Raw genomic sequence first — 21,923 nt, forward strand, 5'->3', positions numbered from 1 at the left:
GCGGCTACACAATGGGAGCCAGGAGCCATGAGCCGTGCCAGCCAGCGCCGGAGGCAGGCGGGAGTGCTGGGGCCCGCTGCATGGGGAGAGCGCCTGGGGCTGCGTTTAATTCTACATCGATCTTTGAAAAATGTTTGCAAATTGAGCACCTGAGTAATTCGTTACTTTTTTGCGCGCTGCACGGCTCCTCGCTGCAAAAAATAGTGCGCCTTATAGTCCAGTGCACATTATATGATCTACAAAGTTGCAAAAGTTGCCAACTCCCAGGGGGTGCGCCTTATAGTCCGGTGCACATTATGCTCATGAAATTACTGTAAATGTAATACAAATACTTTGTCTGCAAAAATTCTTTGGAGTATATCCTACTCATTTTTCAGAACCCTCAAAAATAGCAATTCATTTCAAGACTGAAAACAAAGAAGTTATAATTTGGTGTCATCTTTTTTCTTTTTTTTTCTTTTCCAACATCACGTCTGCTTCTTCTTGTATAATATTTTCAGAGCCCAAAATAAATTATTAGGTCATGCTGATGTATTTTGGGATGTTTTATGGAAGAATGTTTCTATACTTCTGAAGAACCTCTTGATTGTCAAAAATAAAGTATAAATAGAAAAGTTTTGATTTATTTGCCAAGCTGGCTTTTTAGCTCTCGCAAAAATTCCCAGAAACAAAAAAGATCAAAGTTAAGATTACTTCAGTATTTTTTGATAGTATTATAAACATGGTCTCTATTAAAAATTCTATAGCATTCATAGCAATGCCCTTTGGAAAATGTTTATTTCATCAATACAAGCTCTATTTGGGGATAGGAATAATTGTTTATCCACCAGACAAGGCATATCTACTGACTGGCCTGTCATGTCTGTTTCAGTTCTTAAGAACAACATTAAGTTACAGCTAGATATATGCTTTTTCTTAACTTACTTCTGGATGATAGGGGAAAAATTAAATCTGAACCAAAAAACTTGCAGGAGACATAAAACTTCAGGCTTCTATAAATCTTGAATTCATATAGTTCCAGTTACCAAGCTTGAATTGGCATTTGCAAAAATAATTATTTTTTTAAAGTAGTGTATTATTAGACTTGAATTTTAATAAACAACTCCGCATGATGGAAATTAAAACAATTACCTAGGTAAAACTTTATTATTTATTTATTAGATTTTGATTACTGTTGCTGTTTGTTGTTAGGCCTCAAGGAAGCTAATTATTTCATCTCAATGCCAGGTTAATAAGTTAGCTGTCTTTAAACAGTTGCAGCTTGAATAATTTATAAAGGTCTGAAACAGTGATTCATTATGGGGTTTTAAGAAATATATATATATATATATATATATATATATATATAAATATATATGAAAAATAAAACTGTGTCTCTTAGTTTTAGAATAATGCTTTAGAAATATTTAGATAAAACTTTTTCTCTTTTTTCTGATTAAAGACTTCGAGAGGATAAATTTCTGTTCCTGGATTCCGTAACCTTCATGCCATGACTTACAAACAGGAGTAACTAATGAGATTACAAGTCCTAGCTGTCTATCTCAGCCATGCTGTTTCTGTTCAAAGTGCAGCTCTAGATTTTTTGACAAGTCATTGCTGGTTTGTCTTGAACCTGGGCTGTAATTTGTATGCTCAGTAGGTTCTTCAGTAATTCCTTCACTAGAGATTCAGACACCTTAATCTGTGCATCTGGAATGGAGCAGACAGCTGGGACAGCATCCTCATCAGCAGTCACATGTGTTATCCCTACTTACAAGTCTGAGCCTTTAGTGTTTGACCTTTAAGTCAGCCAACGAGGCACTGAAGTTTTCCAGAGCTTCAGCAAGCTCTTTTACTTTGGATACCCACTTGGAAATCTGGGGACTATTTTTCATTTGTCCAAGCAATCTAATCCTAACTATACAAAATTTTAGCTACTATTCAACTCTTCTAGAATTGCAGACAAGTCATGAAGGCTCAGAATTTTTTTTATAAGCTAGGACCCTGCTGTCCCTAGATAAGTGTTTAATATGATACATGAAATCTTGAAATACACAGCAACTTATTTTTCTTGTAAAAAGCTGCTACTTCATTAGAACATTTGCAAAATCTTCTGCATTGTGCTGATGTAGGCTACAGGGGGGTGATATTAAAAACAACCTCCAGCTTTGTTTACTGGAGTTTCTTAGTGCAGTGATATTATTGTCATTCAGAATTCAATGGGAAAAGAGATCATTGTGGTTTAGGATTTTTCTTAATTTCTCTCCAGTAAAGGTACAAAAAGCAACCAAAAGAATCTATCTGTATTCATTGCACTCAGAACAAAATATCCTATCATCTACACAAGTAGTGTAGTTAGTGCTCATGCAGAAGGCAAAGGAGGAGGGTGTCTCTGTGATGTTTGAATAAATTGTTCTCTCAGTCTTCCCTTTTCGGTGCTACAGCTGAACCAAGCAAATAATACTAAAAGACCCCAGCTAGGGAAGGGTTGTTTTGGGGGTGAGTTGAGATTTGGGGTTTTTTAAATTAATTTCTGTGAAAAAAAGGAGTCAGACAATAAGAGGCAAGACATAACTTCGATAAAGAATTCTCTTACTTTCCAGTGGACATAACACCAGTTCATCTGTATTTTGTGCAATGATTGTTCACCTTCCCTAGGCAGAATTGAGTCACCATGCTTCCTACTCAAATGCACTTTGATGTTCTTGGCTGAAAAGCTGAACAGAAATAGGTAACTGTACTATCAGATTAATCCATTCTACAGAATTATTACTGGAAGAATATTTAATGTTTGAAGCTCAGAGGAAAAACTACAATTGAAAAAAAAAATTTCAAACTTAATTCTGTAAATATCTTAGCTATCATAAGAAATAAATATCTTAAATATCGTAAGAACTGTATCTATTAAAGTTAACGTTGTTTGAAAAACAACATCTTTATAGCAAAATAATAGAAGTCATAAAACTTTTTTTATTTAATTTATTAAATCAGCATTTTACTCTGTTAAATTAAGAAAAATAAGTTATTTTCTGGAATGTTTATCTTATTTCTTATAGATTATAGCTGTAAAATCATGCGACACTTTCCAGCCAATTTTGACAAAAAGTTGTATTATTTCATGAGGTCTCCTAGTTTTGTAGTCAGAGGGTAGCCACTTTTATTTTTCTTTTAGTTTGACAGATGATGTGCTTAACAAGAAAAATAATTTGGCTAACAATAGGTAATATACTTGTAAAAACTGTGGAGGAATTAAATGGAAATTTCATTTTTAAACGCATTTAAATTGCAAAACACTATGTTGATCAAATCTTCGGGAAAAAAGTTATGATGGCATAAATTCCTATGAAAATACACTACTTTTTTCTTTTTCATCTTTCTAAATTAACAAACGTCTTCAAATGTTTTTATTTTCATATTGTATTTCCTAAAAGGAGGAGCGTATGTTAATGTCATGGTGCCAGTTTCAGATGTGATGTTATAACAAGCATAGTAGTCAAAACATGAAATATTCAGTGCTCATTTGGTAGATTAAGTTTTATGTCAATTAAATTTTGAGATATTTTTACATTTTGAATAAGAAAATTATCATGCACACTTATGATGGAACACATTTTACTTACAGTAATTTCACGATTATAAGCCGCACTGACTATAAACCGCATCTCCGGGTGTCAGCAACATTTCGTTCTTTGTCCATACACAAGCTGCACCCAATTATAAGCCGCTCTGTCATTTGCGGCGAGGACCCGTGTGCAACAAAGTTGCCAAATAGTAACAGAATCACGGGATGGCGGGGTTTACTGTCTCGGCTCGGGCTGTGAGGGCTCGGCCCGCTCGGGGCTGCCGACAGGGCCAGGTGGCCCAACTCAGCGCTGCCGCTTGGTGGGGCTGCTTGGGGCCGACTACCGCCGCCGCTGGCCTCGCTCGCCCTGGCCCAGCACTGCCCCGCGGTGGCGGGGGGACACGGAGCCTGCCGGCACCCACGGCGTCGGTGGCAGGAGGGGATGGAGCCCTCTGTCACCCACGGTGGCGGCGGCAGGAGGGGAAGCACCCCCCCTGCTCCTTTGGCGGCGGCAGGCGGGGACAGGAGCCCCCCACCTCCCCCCGAGCCACGGGGCCAGCAGGAGGGAACCCCCCACCTACCCCGGGCTGCGCTGCCTGAAGGCGGGAGCTCCCCTGGCTCCCGTCCCTGTGCTGCCAGCATGGAGCCTGACTCCACTGACCGTGAAACAGAGTAACCAATTTGTAACAATCACACAGTCCCAAGTTTTACTGGCAGGTGGTCGGCTCGGCACCTCGGTTTGCACTTCCGGGGTTGGAAATGTCAGAAAATTATTCAGATATTAGCTGCTCCTGAGTGTAAGTTGCATTTCTGGGGTGGGAGCAAAATTCTAGTCAAAACAGTGCAGCTTGTAATCGTGAAATTACTGTAATTTTAGCCACCTGTAGCATGCTCCTAGTCTTAAGTCATTCTGTCATTCTTTTTTAAGAGAAAGTTAAGAAGGACAGAGATGACCCTTAGTTCATTCCATCTTGAGTTTGCTATACTGTGGCTTCATGGCAGTACTTGTGAAATCTTACTTAAGTACCCATTGTGCTGAGTTAGAATGATATTAAAAAAATATGCATTAAAAATGAAAATGTCCTAAACCACTTTACGTTCTTCCAAGGCGTCTTCCAAAAGCAATTTTTACCCAAATTTTCCTTTAGCTAAAAGTATAAAATGTCTTTTTGAGCTTTGGGTGTTTTGCTTCCTCTTTGGAGTGTCAGCAAACCACATTCTGAAGCAGTATTAAGGTTCCAAACCAGAAATCTGAGTTAAACCAGAGTATTGTTCCAGCCACTTTCTTTTCCTTATTTTTTTTTTTTCAAATATAATCTTTTATGTCTTGATTCTAACCCCAAATTTTATTTCATTTTTTGTGTTTCTAATTTACAATTTATTATCTCTAGAATCTGCAATTGAACTCAGTTGTTGCTCATATTTTATTACTAAAAAAACCTTTGTGATTCTGGTGAGTCAAACACCGATAATTTATGTATCTGCTTTGTAACTTGCTTCAGTTCTTTATTCAACGCCATTGGATTCACTAAAAGGAACCAAGTATATAACTTTAGGAAATGGTATTGTTTCATTTAGCTGTACTACATGAAGTGTCCTACTATTGCCCATTAGTACTTGGATTGATTTGCCAAACTTCTCTCTCACTATTTTCAATTCATATTTTTTGTTAATTCAATGATTTAAAAAATACTACTTATCTTTAGTTTTACTTTGTAGACATTTGAGTTATTGCCACTTCCATTGCTATTTGTAAGAGGTATGTGGCTTTTTTCTCTCTATTTTTTCCTTATTTATAGCTTTATGCGTGGTTAGTCTTATTTCCCAACAACTGCTGCTTCTTGGTGTAACTTTACTATTATTTCATAATATAGCTGCCATTCCAGAGTGAACAACGCATTCTGTAGAATTAAGCTTCATAAAAAGTCTAGGAAACCAGTAAACTGTTAGTTCTTGTTTGTTTGTGTATTCATTATGAGTTTTTTTCCTTCAGACTCTATGCAATACATTAAAATCCATAATCCTGGGATTTTACTGCCTTAGAAGTTTGTGGTTTAAGTAGTGCCATAGCTAAAATTAACATCTCTATTGTCACAGCCTCCCTTGCACATCTACTGACATCTATCTGAGGCTTAATTCAAATTGAGAGATTTCTGTTTTCAGCTTTTGATGTGTCCTCAGCTTTTTCACCAAAATTAAGACACAGAATTTTCAGAAGTTAGAAATCTTCATTAAGAGTGTGAATTAAATACTCCTTTTCCCGGTGCCTTAAGAAGAAAATAAAAGCCACACAAATCACTCCCTCTTTTCTGAAAAGGGTGTTACCCTTTAAAACAGTTCTTAGAAAATTCTTCTCCATCAATTTGGTGAATCTTTGATCATTAGTCATCTTCTGATAGTTTTTTCTCTCTTTCATTTGTAGCAAATTCTCTTTTGTCTCAGCTTTGTCCTTCATTATTAATGCAAGACCATTAGTAACATGATCATAAGAGAGAAACTGTAGGCAGTTCTCTTTCTGCTTTTCAAAGGTGACTCCTCTGCTCCTATTCTGATAATCAGTAGTAGTGTTTGCTGTTAGAGTTTCTCTGTGCTCTGTTTCATCCTTATTTCAAAGTCCAAATGGAAACCCGTCCCCGCTTTTATCATATTTTCCAATTTTCATGACATTTGATGTTTCTCAGATTCATTACGTCTTTATTCTCTGTGTTAATATTTCCAGAGTTTAATATTATGTAGAGTTACAGCATCTATTGCAACACCACTTCTGAATCTTATTTGCTCCTTTGTTTCTACAGAAGATTTCTGGTACTTGGATCTTCTGGCAAATAGGTTTATATTTTGGCTTTAACCTTTACAGATATTGCATAAGTATTTTTGTAATATTTGTATTTCAAGTTTTCTTTTACTTACCTTTTTTTTAATGCCATTCATTTTCTGTTCTTTATATTACATTGGGGGAATGCTTTATGCTTTCCCAATATACTTTTTTCCTCTCATTTCTCAAAACACAGTCATAATTCCATGCTGTGGACAGAATAATTTTTGGTTTTCAAAATATGTCACATAAAAGCAACCAGGACTAATTCTTGAAATTATAGATCATCAAGTCCTTGCCTTTTCTGGTATTTTCCCAGTATTGCAAAGACTTTGGGTTCTCTGATATCCTTCCAGTTCTGTGACCCACCTCTTTTTCAAAACAACTTTTCCCCCTTCCCCCATGTCTGCAGGCTTGTTCCTCTTCATTAATATATTCAAACTTAATCTCTTCCATCTGCCAGCCCATCCTCTGGGCTGCAGTCTGAGGATCTTTTATGGATGTGTGTACTGCTACTCCCCACTGTTCATTTTTGCCACTAGTTGCTGTAGCTGTAGATGACATGTAGCAAACTGCACCTTGTACATGATCAGGGACTGGGTTTCACAGCCATGCAGCTGTTGTCACAGATGCTGAATGTGCACGGGATGGACAAAGACTTACAGTTTAGGACAGCTGTTATTCATAAGTCCAAGAAAAAACCCTTCCCATGCTCTTTATGGCACCTATGACCATAGGAGTTGACAAAATCTTTTCAAAATTTGCTTTTTAAATGTTCAAACCATGGAAATGTGTAAAGGCAGTGAGGATTTTGCTGTGCAGGCTGACTTGACATTCCTCTTAATTGTTTTGCTGGCAGAGCACGCCACAGTTTCTCCTCTCAGAGGATAATTGAGCTACCTGAAACACTTTAGTCTGTCTCAATAATCTTTGTCCCCATATATATGGAAGGTGTGTGTGGTGTAGTAAAGAATATTATGCAGAATTCCGGGCAGATCGGAGTTTTAGAGCAGCCTACATTTGAGAGACTTCAAAGCTGTTTGCGCCAACTTACCGATGTTCATCTTGGCTACCCAGGGCAGCATAACACGAGTTTACCCTTCCATTCCATGCTGGCCAAGAAAATGTATTTGAAGTAGAACACACAGATCAATTTGTCAAGTGGGTAGCAATGATGACAGTGGCAGTGAAGCAAAATTTGTAATCCTCCAGTATGTAGTACAATAGGGCTTGTTCCATTAAAACATGTATTTTCTTTGTCAGTATTAACTGTATGACGTCTGAAATTTGGGATTAAGTTAGAACACCATACCCTTCCAAATAATTGTTTTCATTCTTAGTAGCCTTGTAGTATTACTAGTCTCTTGCCAGTTCTCATTATGATGAGAAAGGTTTATACTGGATTATACTGTAGTTTGTAAGGAAATTATATTCATGTGGAGTTCTTTGGGTCATGTGTTTCAGGGTACATTTTAAATAACTTGAAAGGATATATATATTTATCTTTTCTTAAAAGTCTTTAGAAGTAGCTCATAAATGATGCTATAAACTTATGATTCTTAAAATAAATTCATTACATTGCGCTTAATATGCGCGTCTTCATTCAAACAAGCCTGATTCAAAATGTCACTTGACAAGTGTAAGATATCGAGGAATGAGAAATTACATGTAATCTAGTTGGCTGTGGAAATAAGGATTATTAATAACATACATTATAAGAAAAGTAAAGCTTATTGAAATGTTGTACTTGTCACAGAAATAAATTACTAAAATTACTTGATTTAGTCAAGTCACCTCTGGAAAAAATGCATTGTAGCAGAAAGAGATGTGGGAGATTTGCAGGCATGCTCTCTTGTAGGACTGACTTGTGCCTAGTACAGCATTAGAAAATATAGTTCTGCTTAATTTACAGCCATCCATTAGAACTACCTAACAGCTACCTAAATTTCTCAAAAATCTTAAAACCTGAGTAATATCCACAGGATTAGAATATAAGTATTTCTAAAGTGCTGTCGTCTATGGGCTAGACAATTTAACACTGATTCAGTCTGTAACACTGGACTTCTAAAGCAGGTTAAATTCTTATTTTTAGGCTGGAACTGGTGCCACGGTCTTTTGGTTACTAGTATCTAACCAAGAGATGTAATAATACAACATTTAAGGAAAATCACACAATTTTGTTGTTAATCAAGTGATGAAACCAAATCATTCAAAGCTTTCTGTATTTATAGATCCATCTTGTTTTGAAGTGTCTGCTTTCTTTCTAACGAGAGGGTAGGAAAAGTACCTTGTCTTTTTGTTAATAATGTTGCTCAAAGAGTCAAAAATAAATCTTCAATCAACTAGTTCAGATTCAGAAACCTTTTTTTTAGGGTTGAGATACTGATTTCCAGTACCTGGAAGCATGTAGTAACATTGTAGGATAGGCTTCTGTTGAAAATTGTAAGAAGAAACTTCAGTTCTGTTTTTAAAAGTAATATAATTTCTGATTAGGAATTATGTTTCTGTTCTTTTCTCTCAAAAATTTTAACTTTGCACCTTATTACGTATTTCAAGCTTCAATCCCTGGTGAACTTGTAATGTTTTTTTGGATTGCAAAATTGGTTTAATATGCTCACAATTCCATCACTTTCTTACTTAACACATCATTAAAATACTTTAAAATCTGATTTACTTTAAATTGAGAATATACAATAATCTTCAGAATGATTAAACAAGGAAATGACCTACCAGATTAAACACAGAACAAATTAAAAATGTATTTTTAAAATCTTTGATGATTTCTTAATTTCATGAGGTTTTTTATTCTTACAAAGACCATTCTTATCAACATTAGTATTTTTTTTATTGCTGCCAATACACATAATTTCAGAAACCTCCTTTTTTTAAAAAGGGTTTCATTAATTTTTTTTACTTCTGTCGTATCATGACTTACTCTGAAATGAAATTATAAAGGGAAACCTTCTTGCCTTTCAAAAAACCTCTGAAATTGCCTCCTCACTGCTTGTAAATAAGTAAAATGCCATTCAGAATGCAAAAACCACCAGCATTGACTAAAAATTATAGTGTCCTGCTTCTGAAAATTTGTTTGTGGCTAGAAAGTAGGATGCTAGATCCACTCCCTTTGGTGCCCTGCCCTCCAGAGCTGATCCAGGTCTCATGACAACAGCTAGTAAAGTTGGACAATAACTAATGAAAGCATTAAAAAAAGTACCTAAGTGGACTTTAAAGAAGGAAAATGTCTGTCATACATCAGCATATTTCTTCTTTTCCTCTGGAAATGGCTACCAGCGCATAGCTTCTCAAAATGAAGACGATATACAAAACAGTGCCTAAAGTAATAACTAGAAAAATCCAGCAAAGATGTAGCCCATACTCATGAGTTGTCAACTTTTTTCTCTTTTTTTTTCTTTTTCCCATTTTTTTCTTTGGCTTTTGATCACACATGTCCCAGGGCATTACTGATAGATTGAAAATGACTGGTTTAAAGCAATGGTTCCCTAGTTAGGGTCTGCAAGGTCATGGCCTGCAGAATGATTTTAAGTGTGCAGTGTGTTCAATTATGAGTTTGATGATAAGGATGCATCCACAAACATTTGCATTCTTCCTGGTAATCCAAAAACCTTTAAAAATGTTGTCTTAGAAATCACCTTTGCTCAAATAACTTGTAAAAAACATATGGAAGGTTTGTGTTGATAAGAGGAAGAAGTTGTCTGAAAGTAGAGCTGGTCAGTTCTTTAGAGCCAAAGTTGAATACCAGATGATTATATATGTGTACTTTTTGGCTTTAATGTAGATTAACAATGGCTTATATAATTCTGCTGGAGTTTAGTATTCTTTTGAATGTAAAAAGGCAATGTAACACTAAGATGGCTGTGGTTGTTAATGGCTTGTATTAGCTGGGAGCTATAAAATCATCCTAGTACTCTGTTAGTGCTGGAATAATAATTTACCAAGACAATTACCACATGGTGGAACTTTTTTGCTGCTCTAATTCAGTGTTATTAATAATGAATAAAATTGCAATTTTCTCAGGTTGCTAGGGGCAGTGGGGAATTATTTCAATGAATATTTCAGCACATTAGTTTAATCATAGTTCCACAAAATTCAAGTGGGCAATATTTTATACTTTTAAGTTCAGTCTGCTAAGGGACCATAGTCATTAAATTGCAAACTATTTGCACTGAGATCCATTCTATGATTTACAAGCCTTGTTAAAAACACTGTAAAATAAAGCAAGCTGTGCCATTAATACTTGTAATTTGATGCTGCATTTGTTAATGGGTTCAGTGTGATTAATGTTTTTAGCAGCAGGCAGAACATTTTGAGACAGGCAATGCTGGGGTTTATAATACATAAATGCATGTAAAGAAACGCTAGAATATTGTAAGTTTTAGTAATACATGTTTTTACAAGATTGTTTTCCAGAAATGGGAAAGCAGCAGTGAAATTATACTATAATGTATGTAAATACAGTTCAAGCTGTGGTAGGTGCTGATTTGTGTGTTCTTTATTTTCCAGCCAACTGCATGACTTCTGGCGCTTGGATTACTGGGAAGATGATTTGCGCCGACGGAGGAGATTTGTTCGCAATGCTTTTGGGTCTACTCATGCTGATGCTCTCCTAAAAGCCGCTGTGGAATATGGTCAGTATTAACTCAGCTTAAAAATATAGCTCATCATGCTTTCTTGATGTCCATGAATGCCTGAGAATCATGTCCCTTCTTTCTCAAGGACGGTGCTGAGAATTCCTAGGACAACATAGTCTTAGAAAAGGAATTCTTTCAATTCTTACACTTTAATGAACCAGAAGACTCGAGCTTGTGAGCTGTTAAATTCCCTGATCCCCAAGGGTTTCACATTATACTGCTCTAGCATTCCCAGATGCTAATTTTGAGGCACTGATAGAAACAACTGCACTTGTCTCTCTGGAGTGACTGAATGAAAGAGGTCATCAAACTAATGTGTCTTAATAGTTCCATTGGAGACATTTTGTGAATGAAGTATTTAAAAACATCAGAAATTTTATTCTGGCATGAAAATTTTATCCACAAGTATTTTTTCTGCAAATCATGAAATGCATTAGTAATTTTTAAGGCTAACTTTTTATTTCAATAGTGAACTGAATACATAGAAGCTTCAGTTTTAGAAACTGAAGAATTAGATAATGTTTGATTTTCATGGAGAAGAAGAGGAATGAGAATATGGTTACAAATTCCTCTATAACATGTAAAAGTTTCATGTGTTTGTGACTTCTGTACAGCAGACTGAACCTGAATACTCCAAAAATCTAAAGTGAATTTATTTCTCAGGTTTAAGCTAGGATGCCTCTCTAGCATATCAAAGACAGGAGCTTTTAAAAGAATATTGTGATGATCTTCTGGTTTGTTTTTACTATTTTTTGTTTTAGTGCTGAAAAGAAGTGAAAAGTTGAAGTACAGTAATTTCACAATTATAAGCCGCACCATTTTGACTAAAATTTTGGTCCAAACCCAAAGTGCGGCTTATAATCAGGTGCGGCTTATATATGGATAGAGAACAAAAAGTTGCTGTTCTAGTTTGGAGGACAGGTGTCTGCTGAGAAAGGCAGAAGCTTCTCTTTGAAATGGAGAATGTAAACCCCCTCCCTTCAAATTATTATAATTTTGAAATCAAGGGGCTTTCAGGCAAAGATATGGGAATTAGGAATAACAGTTCTTTTCTAGGCAAATTAAAGTAGAAATACAGTACTACAAAGAAACAAACTCCAAACCCTGACAAAGTCAGAGTACAACCTGACACCCCGTCAGGCAGGGTGTTGGCAGCAGTCCCATTAAATGGTGGCTGCAGTCCTCCTGCAGTGACAGATGTGGCTCAGTTGGAGCAGTGCTCCTGTACAAGGTGCAGTTTCCCTCTAAAGGTCCAGTGGTGATGTGGAGAAATCTGGTTTTCTTCTGGAGTCCAGTGGAGAAAGGGGCTACCTTAGTGTCCCAAAACTGCTGTTTTTATCTTGGTAAGAAATGTTGGGCTCTTCCCCCTGGCTGGAGCAACTTCAAATGGGATGCAGTAATTTTATCAGTCCCACAGTGGGACTCAATGGGCCATTAGCAGAAAATGACTCGCTGGAGGAAGAATGGGTTGTGAAAAGATAAAGAACAATGCCCTACCTGGTTTCAGTGGATGGCCCATTAGCAGAATATCTCCCACGGAGATAAGGATCACTACCCCGACCCTCAACAGATGGTGATAGAATAGATACCTTTTATCACACTCTGCATTGTAACATGCGGCTTATAATCAGGTGCGGCTTATGTATGGACAAAGAATGAAAAGTTGCTGGCACCCGGATGTGCGGCTTATACTCAGTGCGGCTTATAATAGTGAAATTACTGTAATCATTCACAAAGCAAGCTGAATCTTTCATCTGATGTTTAGTCAAAGGCTAAGGTTGCCAAAAGTTCTGAATATGATAGATACAAAGCTAACTCTTTATGACCTACACTTTTCACCAACTTTGCGGTTCTTTAGGCAGATAGCTGGGATCCAAACAAGATTAGACATCTGAATTAATATCTGTGTGTGCAGTTATACAAGTAAGCGTAACTTAATCCTTACTTAAAGGTGAAGGCTATCATGACTTCAAGTCATAAACTATCCTTAAGCTGGGTTAAAAAAGACGTTTCCTCCATTTGTATATGGTATTTCATATTCGACAAAGGTTTATTTTCTCCATGTTCTTCCAAAACATCAGGATAGAGATTTTAAGAGTGGAGTACAAAACTGTGTTAATTGCTGTGTTGCTTTTGAAAGGCAAATAATCACTGAAACCATGGACTTTATATGCATATAACACTTGTGCATTCACCATACAGGAAAATTAAAAGTCAGGTTTGTACACAGATGGTGAACATCAAACTCAGTGGTTGCATAAAAATTGACACTAGGCTGAAGTTTGCAGAATTTTAAAAATTCTAGTTTTTCATATATATATTTAAATTAATATGGAATTTTAAACCAGCATGCATTCAAGTATTCACAGATTCTGACTAAAGTATTTACTTTCCAGAGGGTTAAGACTTTGGATTTTAATACTGAAACTTTTAGCTGACCTTTCTCTGTAAGAAAACATCCTTAAGACTGATGTTATTTTTATGCCTCTTGGTGTTACTAATGAGTTGAATAATTTATGAGGTTGTCATGTGAAAAGGATTTGGTGCAGTTTGATGTACTTCTAGCCTCTGGTGTTGGAATGTGATTAATAAAGAGCTAGAGGCAGATTTTTTCCATAGGGTTTAACTTTCATTGTAGTTGTGGTTTTTTATTGGCTTTGTTTTGATAATTTCGTTTGGAACAGTTTGATAGAAAAATGCCCCTAGCTTCCAAAACTGAGCATGACATCGCACTACAGAAAGAATTTAAAGCATTTTAAAAAAATCAGACTGCATAGTTTTCCAATACCAATTTTATTTCCTGACCTCAGATACTTTGTTTTTGAGAAATACAGTATTTTCATCAAAGCAAAATTTGTTGACTATTGTTTCAATTTTTCATCTTGACTGATACCTCTCGTACAAGTTGTCTTGAGCATCAGTAAAATAGTGGGAACATCTTAAAAGTTTTTGTTATCTGCATTGACTGTCCATTATAATTTAGGATTCTGCACATAAATATTGCAATAGAGGAATGTTTAGTCAAAGCCTAAGTCAGCAAGCTCCTCAGTGTCTGCGATCAAAGGCATCAACTTAAATAGGTCTGATCAGGCATTGCAGAAAAGGGCAGCCAGTTTCAGCTGAGCAAAAATCACAGAGCAAAGATGACAAAATTAATCAGTCATTTCTTTGGCAGTAAATAATAAGATATGCTGAGGATTGCAGATGAGTGAATTAACAGATTCCTTGGAGATGTTCCTGCTTAACACCTGATTTATCTGAGCTTGTGCAGCCATCAAGATATGACCTTGACAGATAAAAAAGCGCTTTACAGCTAGTCTAGTATTAAATCATATTTGATGTTGGATGTATGGATACTGTAATTATGTTATATTTGCAGTCATTAAGGAAGGAGTCTTGGAAATGAAAACTATGTCTATGATCTATATGTTTGTTTTAGAGAAGTAAAACAAATGTTAAATTCTACCTTGAAGACCTAAGAAGAGCAGTGTTACTTTTAGATGATAGTGACTTCTTCCTGTAGGAAACATTCAGTGTTGTACTAATGGGAAATTATATTTTCTCAAAAAATTTCTGTCGCAATGAAGTTCCTTTTTAACTACAGTCTGTTAGTCAGCTTTTGTATGCATGTTTGGATTTCCAATTTTCATAAAATATAATATTCATATATATATATGTATGTGAGTGTGCATATGTATACAATATGTATACATATGAATATATGTTCAAAGTACCTGGCAAGTAAAAAATGTTGCAATGAGAAATTATAATATATTTCTATGCCTATATAGAACTGTGTGAAAAATTCTAGCAGATTCCTATGGCTGTGTACTAAAATGTCCCTTGAGACTCTTTGCATCTCAGTCATAGCAGCATTTGCTAGTGATTGACTAGAGAATTTTTCCTTTTGGATTAGTCTCCTTCATTTCTAAGATTTTAATATTAGGCATTAGATTTTTTTGGTAAAATTGATTTCATACCCGGATTTAAAATGCAGTCATAATTATTTCGGCATTGTATCTGTTGTGTCTGCTGTGCCCTTTTGTTTTAGTTAAATTCTTGCTTGAATCAAAATATAGATTCTTTTATCTCTTTTGTGTAACTGAAGGGATACTACTTACTTCAGTATCAAAGTGCAAGCTATAATGGAGTTTGAATTACCTGGAACTTGTAGTAGAGTTTTAATTTTATAATGTCAATAGCTTAAACAGTTCTTATTCTAAGTTTAGATGGAATTTCAGTGTAAATAAGTAACTGAAATGAAAGAAAAAAGAAAAGACTGTATGAATTATTATACACCCTACTTTTCTTCCCCAAATTTTACTATGATGGATATGTGAAATATGCAGATATGACCCAATTCTCAGGGATTCTGTACATGTGGTGAAGGAACTGTCTCTTCTAGTTAATCACCTTAACAGTTTACAGTCATTGGAGATTAGCATAGAAGAGACACTACTGTACCACCCTGCCAGTGAGACAGAATCTAGTCCACAAAAGTCAACCTAAGACTAAAACAGTTCCTTTATTAAGATTTGGTCCTTCAGCCTTTAAAGATCGTGGTCCACAAATAATTTGTACATAGAGGGAGTACAAGAAAGGATACATTTTCTAATCTACACTGAGATAAATGAGCATGAACTCAGTGCCCACATTCTAAACATAACTGTGTAAGCTGGTCAAATGTATCTAGGGTATGTGCTCAAGAATATTTAGGCTGTTAAGCTGATCAGCATGACAGATCCTAAATGCTTAGAATGAAAAAGGAAAGAAAAAGAAAAGAAGAAAAACGCCTTCATAATGTTTTGGTTTTGAAACTATGCCACAGATATATGTGCAATATTGCTACATATGGCTTTTGAATTTGCATATTTGTTTGGATATCTAATTTGCAACTTCATTTCAAGGGCAGTTCTAGCTGAAGCAGACTGTGGCTCTTTCTGGGACTTGTTGTTAGAACTCTTAAGTTTCACCAAATACTGTGTTCACTCATCACTTAGAAATGCATTTTTATTACACAAACACAGTCAAAAAGCACCAGGTTTGGAAATCTGGAATGTTGAAATCTGAAATCTATTTTCATGACAGCAGATGAATTTCGATGGCCATTCAAAGAATGGCAGGAAGTATTCCTTCAGGCTGCTGAAGGACCAGATTATTTAACAAGCAAGGGCTACCTTAGAAGCAGGGCTGTTTGCATTCCTGCTATGAAAGAGAGGGTCTGAAGTCCATGGGAACTCAAACAAGGGACTGTCTTCAGAATGGGGCATCTGGGTGTCCCAGAGTTCCTAAAAAAAAGATTCAGTTCTTTCAGGGTCCTCAATGTTAGAGAAATACCCTAAGATGAAATTTCAGAAGCTCTAGCTGTAGAGCAACCCCACAGTGCTGAAAAGTCCAAAGCATTTGATTTCCACATCTCCTGAGTTCCATCTCATGAGCTGCTGGGCTCCCTGCCTTCTGGAGGCAGTGTTAGAACAAGGTAGAGGGAGGAGTGCCCAGAGAAACTGGCAAGAAACTATGCACCAAATGTTATTATAGAAAGCTAAGCCAGTGTTTTAGAAATTTATCTGACATTTCCAAGTAATAAGACATACGAAGAAATCAGAATATCCCATGAACTGGAGATGCTCAATTTCATCATCTCTGTTCAGAAACTTTGCTGTAAAATCAAGTGCCCTATTCTAGGAAGTCTGAATGTGCACCTAAAAGCTAGTCTTCATTTCCATCTTGCATTTCAGGTTCTATACTTTCATATATTAGATTGTTGATACTAATGACATTGCTAAAAACATAAAGGTGTCTTTTGTTAGTGAAAATACTGCAATTTTTGCAACAAATTCAAGACTGTCTGTCAAAGTTACTGCATAAATAATTTATATCTAAGAGTTAATTTACTTTTTTCTCAACTTCATAAGGTTCTCAGACTTCATTATCCTTTACATTATCATTTTTGCTGTGCATATTAAAAATGCCTAGTGTAGTTCCAGAATGGTTTCAACAACACTGGTTTCAGAACCAACTGTAAGAAAAACTGTATTTTTTCAGTAACTGGTTCAAAATGGAAAATAAGTTGAATCAACTGATAGTTGAATAATTACTTATCAGAGTTTTGCTAGTAGGCCAACTGGATGCATAAATCCCAATTATTTCCCTAGGTATATCAGCAGTGAGAGCATTACATATGTAAGAGATTAAAGATCAAATTATGCTTCCTTATACTGTATCTATATGAACAGCTTTGCTGTCAGGGTTGAGTTTTATAGATCCTTTGTTGGTTTTGGGTTTTTTTTTTTCACATTTTCTTTTACTTCTAAACTGATCTAGACATCTGTTGGTTGCCAGTAACTGGGTAAAAGGCAACGGGAAGAAAATATCTTTTTACTGGCACGGTGGTCAAACAATGGACAGGTTGTCCAGAGAAGTTGTGTGGTCTCCATCCTTGGAAGTACTGAAAACCGAAAAGTAATTGCACACAACTATGTGGCCCCCTTGAGTCTTCCCTCTTCAAGAGAAACAAAGACTATCTACAGAGTATCTGGATCAATTTAGTACTAAAAGTAAATATAAAAGAATATCTATATCTCTCTTGTACTGGGGAGACCAGAACTGGACGCAGAAATTCAGGTGTGACCTCACCAAGGCTAAGCAGAGGAGAAGGATTACTTTCCCCAATCTACTAGCCTATTGCAACCCAGGATAACATTTCCCATTGTTGCAAGGGCACCTTGCCAGCTCATGCTCAAGCTGGTGTCCCTCAGCACCCCCAGCTCCAGTTTTGCAGAGCTGCTTTCCAGCTGTGTGATTCCCAGCAGGTACTGGAGCCTGGGCTTGTTCCTCCCCTGATGCAGGACTTAGCACTTCTTGTTGAACTTCATGAGGCTCCTGTCATCCCACTCCACCAGCCTGCTCAGGCCCCTCTGGCATACCAGTCACTCCTCCCAGTTTATTGTCACGTGCAAACGTTCTGAGGGAATTCTCTGCCTTACCATTAATGCTGCTGATCTGAACAGGTATAAAATACTTTTAATATCAATTTGCTCGTGTTCAGTATAATAGTTATTATTACTGAAATTTAGTTTGTTGTGACTGCATAAGACGATATTTTTGATTCTTTTTTTCCCCCTCAGTTAATACACTATCCTAAAAATTAGTCACACACCCCCCTACACTTTCATAAAATACATTGTTCTGGGGAAGTACAGGGTGGCCCTTATCTAAGATAATTTCTCAAACTGATATTTATTTAAGTCATGCCTTAAATAAGAATACGTAAGAGCAACTGAAGAGTGAAAACCCTTTTCTAAAAAGAAACCTTCTTCCTCTCCCCATTCATGCACACAATTTTAGTCTGTAAGTAAAGGCAAGATAACCATCAGTTGTGAGCAGTTTTAAGAAATAGAATCAACTTTGTGGCCAGTAGAACGCACATACTTGATGTTCAGTGGTGAGCATTTTAAGCTTATATATACAGTCATTAAATTAACCCATAACAATTCTCCCATGTGCCAAGTAAGTCCTCTTTGCTCTTTACCCTAAATGGGATCATGCTGCCATGTGAAACAAGCATGTAAATATTTCTGCTTCAATTGAAGCACCTAAAATAATACTTCTGTTACAAAACTTCCTTTCAGTCCATGAACTAACTTCTACATTGATTGTGAAATCTCCAATGTACTCTGAATGAGTTTATATCTGAATTGTGTGCCTGAAGGGGTCACAAAAATCTTTTTTTTAAGCACAGCAATTTAAGATTTTCATCTATAGCCTTATAATTGTAGCCCAACAGTGCCATCCACTGCTTCACCAAATAAATTTCCAAATATTTCATCCTAACAGGATTTTAGAGAAATATTACATGATAGTTTTGTTCTTTTAATATTTTATATGATAATTGAAAGATACAGTTTTGTCTGAAGTCTCGGAAAAAGCTTACATTGGGTAGTAACTGAAGGATCTGCAAAGTAAAATCTTAATAGTGAGAATAATTATATCTAAAATACTAGATTTAACTTGGCCATCTATATAAGATTTTGCACCCCACTCTCCCAAATCATAAATATGTTCTCATTAAATGTATACCATAAATGTATCTACCATTATGGTGGTCCTTTTTGCTTAAAACCCACTGTAATGTAATGAAAGGCACCTTCAAGATGTAAATGGTAGTGGAATTTGCTTAGGTAGACTACTGAACACTGCTGTGTTGAATTGTACTGAGAGCTCAGTTTCTGAGCTTCTGCTCTCTGACTAGGTCATGGAAATCAGTTGCAGTTGCATCCTATCAGTACTTTGCAGTCTTTAAATATCTTCTGCATGTTGTGTGTTATTTCTAGCATAGGAATTTTTATGGCAGCTTTATAATAAGTTTTAAGTACAGATTCAATAAACAGTCATTTTTTTTCTAATTATTTCCTCAACTCTTGAATAAGCTCTCTCTTGACTCTAATTCAAGTTTTTCACTGAGCTAAATAGGATATGAAAACTTTTCCCTCTAAACCTCTGTGCTGGGTTTCAAATGCCTTTCCTCTGAGATTTTGGGGTTATCCGGCATGACCTGGGTTTTAGCTGCTGTTAGAGGTCTGAGCTAATAGATTTTACTGCAGAACTTGCTGGCTTTTTACCAGCAGCTAACATAACTACCTCTTTCTTCATCTGAAAGTGTATGACCCCAGAATGTTCTTGAAGTCATGAAATTGGCCTGAAAAACCATTCTTAAGATCTAAAAATTGCAACCATTGTCATTCTTAGAATTCTAGCTGCATTTTTCTCCCTTCCACAGTTAAATTTTCATGTACAATGAGTACACAGCATCTGTCTGTTCTGCCAAATGAAAGTGAATTATTTCCCAAACCCAGTAAATTGCTATGACGAAAAATGTTTTCAAACCCATGTGAACATTGTACTTTTTCTACTTATTTATTTCTATATCTATTTGACAAAGAAATAGAAGTTCTTGACCCATGAATATTCACTGAATCTCATAGAAACATTTCAGAAGAACATTCTGTCAGTGAAAGTCTAATAATAGTCCTTCAGAGTCCTTCAAAGCTGGGTAAATGTAGGTCTTGGGACTCAGGTTTTAACACGTACTTTTCTACTTTCCTGTTTTCTGTGTTTTAAATCTCTGTATTAAGGAGTAGCAGCACTTTAAAAATCTCCTTTGGCAATAGTTAAAAACACAAAATACTCCTCTTCTAAAAAACACAAAATACTCCTCTTCTAAATTATCTTCTCTCTTCTTAATGTCTTCACTGCAGGATTCCATTCTCCACTTTGTATGTTAGTGGAAATATATATCATTTGTGTTTTCTGAAGACCTGGCAAGGACAGCATGTCAAGCACATGGCTGGAATGGAGGGGCATTATTTCAGTAATGCTGCAACCTTTGCATACGGATAATTAGGAGATCACACTGTAGATCTAGAAACACCTTACTGTCCCCCTCTTTCTGATTGTCAGTGAGAGACATGACAGGCTTTTAGTCAATGGGCTCAGGTTTCTGTGAGCCTCTGGGCTGCTTGCAAGGGTTAAATCAACAGAAGAGTGTAGAAATCTCTTCAGTGTAGGTGATTCCTTGTCTTTCCCAAAGAAACAGGAACTGGTATGTATAGATTTTGAAAATAAAGGAATTAATTTTCAGAGACAGTATACATTTTAAGATGTCTAGGTATTTTTACTCATCTTTTTACATTGCACTACTTAACATTTGTCACATAAAATCTATTTCTATTATATCATATGAAAATCATTGTAGACATTTTATATATAGAGTAAGATTTGTACACAAGATTTAGGTATATTTTATGCAATGGCTATTCCATATCCTTACAAGTAGAGTGAATTCTTTAATACCACTCATTTTGTGTGTTTCATTATTTTATAGTGTTAATTTAGAAATACACACAAAATGTACCAGTGTAAGGAAATAAACTGGATTTTCTTGTGAGTTTGAGTGTGGTGCAAGTTCCAGGTGGGGATGATGATGATGATGCACCTTGTGAAAGAAAACCAAATACATTTTATGGAAAACTTCTCAAATACAGTGCTAACCAGCATGATAAGGAAAACCCCTTGTTAAGAGTTCTATCAGCCAGCATGTTATGCATGTTTCCAGTTGTTTAAATTTATTTTTCATACCACGTGCATTACAAAATGACATGACTTTTTTCTTATCCTTATGGTGTGCCTAAAGAGTCCATCTCCTGGTGTGTTTGCATAACATCCTGAACATCATCTACAATAGATATACTTCCACAGCTGAAAGATCTATGCATAGTACTCAAAAAGTCTTTTCTTGGTATCCCTTTTGCCAAATAGCACAAATCATTCAATCCTATGCCCTTAAAAAGCTGATCACATTGTCTAAATACCATCTCAGCTCTCATCGAAGATAATGTTGCTAGTGCTTACAAATTTAATGCAAGCATAGAAATTTTGCAAGTATCCCTGCGGTTGCATGCAAGGTTTATGCTCTCTTGTAATATTTGTGAAGCAGAATGAAAGCTGTCGCAGATCCCATGTAGCAACTTAATGGAAAGTAAAATAAAATATTACTCTCCTTTTTGTCTTTGCTGCTATCTGCTGCTAAGATTTCTGTGGGTTAGCTCTTCTTAATACACACTCGGGCCTTCTACCTGGGACAGTGATTACTGTTTACCCATTTCAATTATCTTATTGCGATTTTTAATGATAGACCCTCAGAATCTGCTTTATCTCTCATGTCTTGTGTACGGTACTCATTCACTCTTCATCTGCTGGTCTGCATGAAACAAAGATGTTCTATAACTGCAGCTGTTTTTGCTTAAAAAAAAATAGAAAGAAGTAATAATTTTAAAAAAAGAAAAACAACATACAAATACAAAAAGTATAGAGTAAAATTCTGTTCCAAATCAAGAAAATAACAAAGCTTTGATTTAAA

The 21,923-nt window shown here is 36.0% G+C and overlaps 1 protein-coding gene across 14 annotated transcripts in view; it reads left to right on the forward strand.

The window, feature by feature from the left end:
* NBEA (neurobeachin) overlaps nucleotides 1-21,923 on the forward strand; it is a 471,232-nt gene that overhangs the window by 272,187 nt on the left and 177,122 nt on the right. For all 14 annotated transcript variants that reach the window (XM_033085485.1, XM_033085506.1, XM_033085530.1 and 11 more), the window contains one exon: nucleotides 10,878-11,002. In XM_033085485.1, the coding sequence (XP_032941376.1) occupies nucleotides 10,878-11,002 (125 nt within the window). The remainder of the gene's footprint in view (nucleotides 1-10,877; nucleotides 11,003-21,923) is intronic.

This window comes from Catharus ustulatus, chromosome 2, assembly GCF_009819885.2.
Source record: "Catharus ustulatus isolate bCatUst1 chromosome 2, bCatUst1.pri.v2, whole genome shotgun sequence".
In the NCBI taxonomy this organism is placed as follows: Eukaryota; Metazoa; Chordata; class Aves; order Passeriformes; family Turdidae; genus Catharus; species Catharus ustulatus.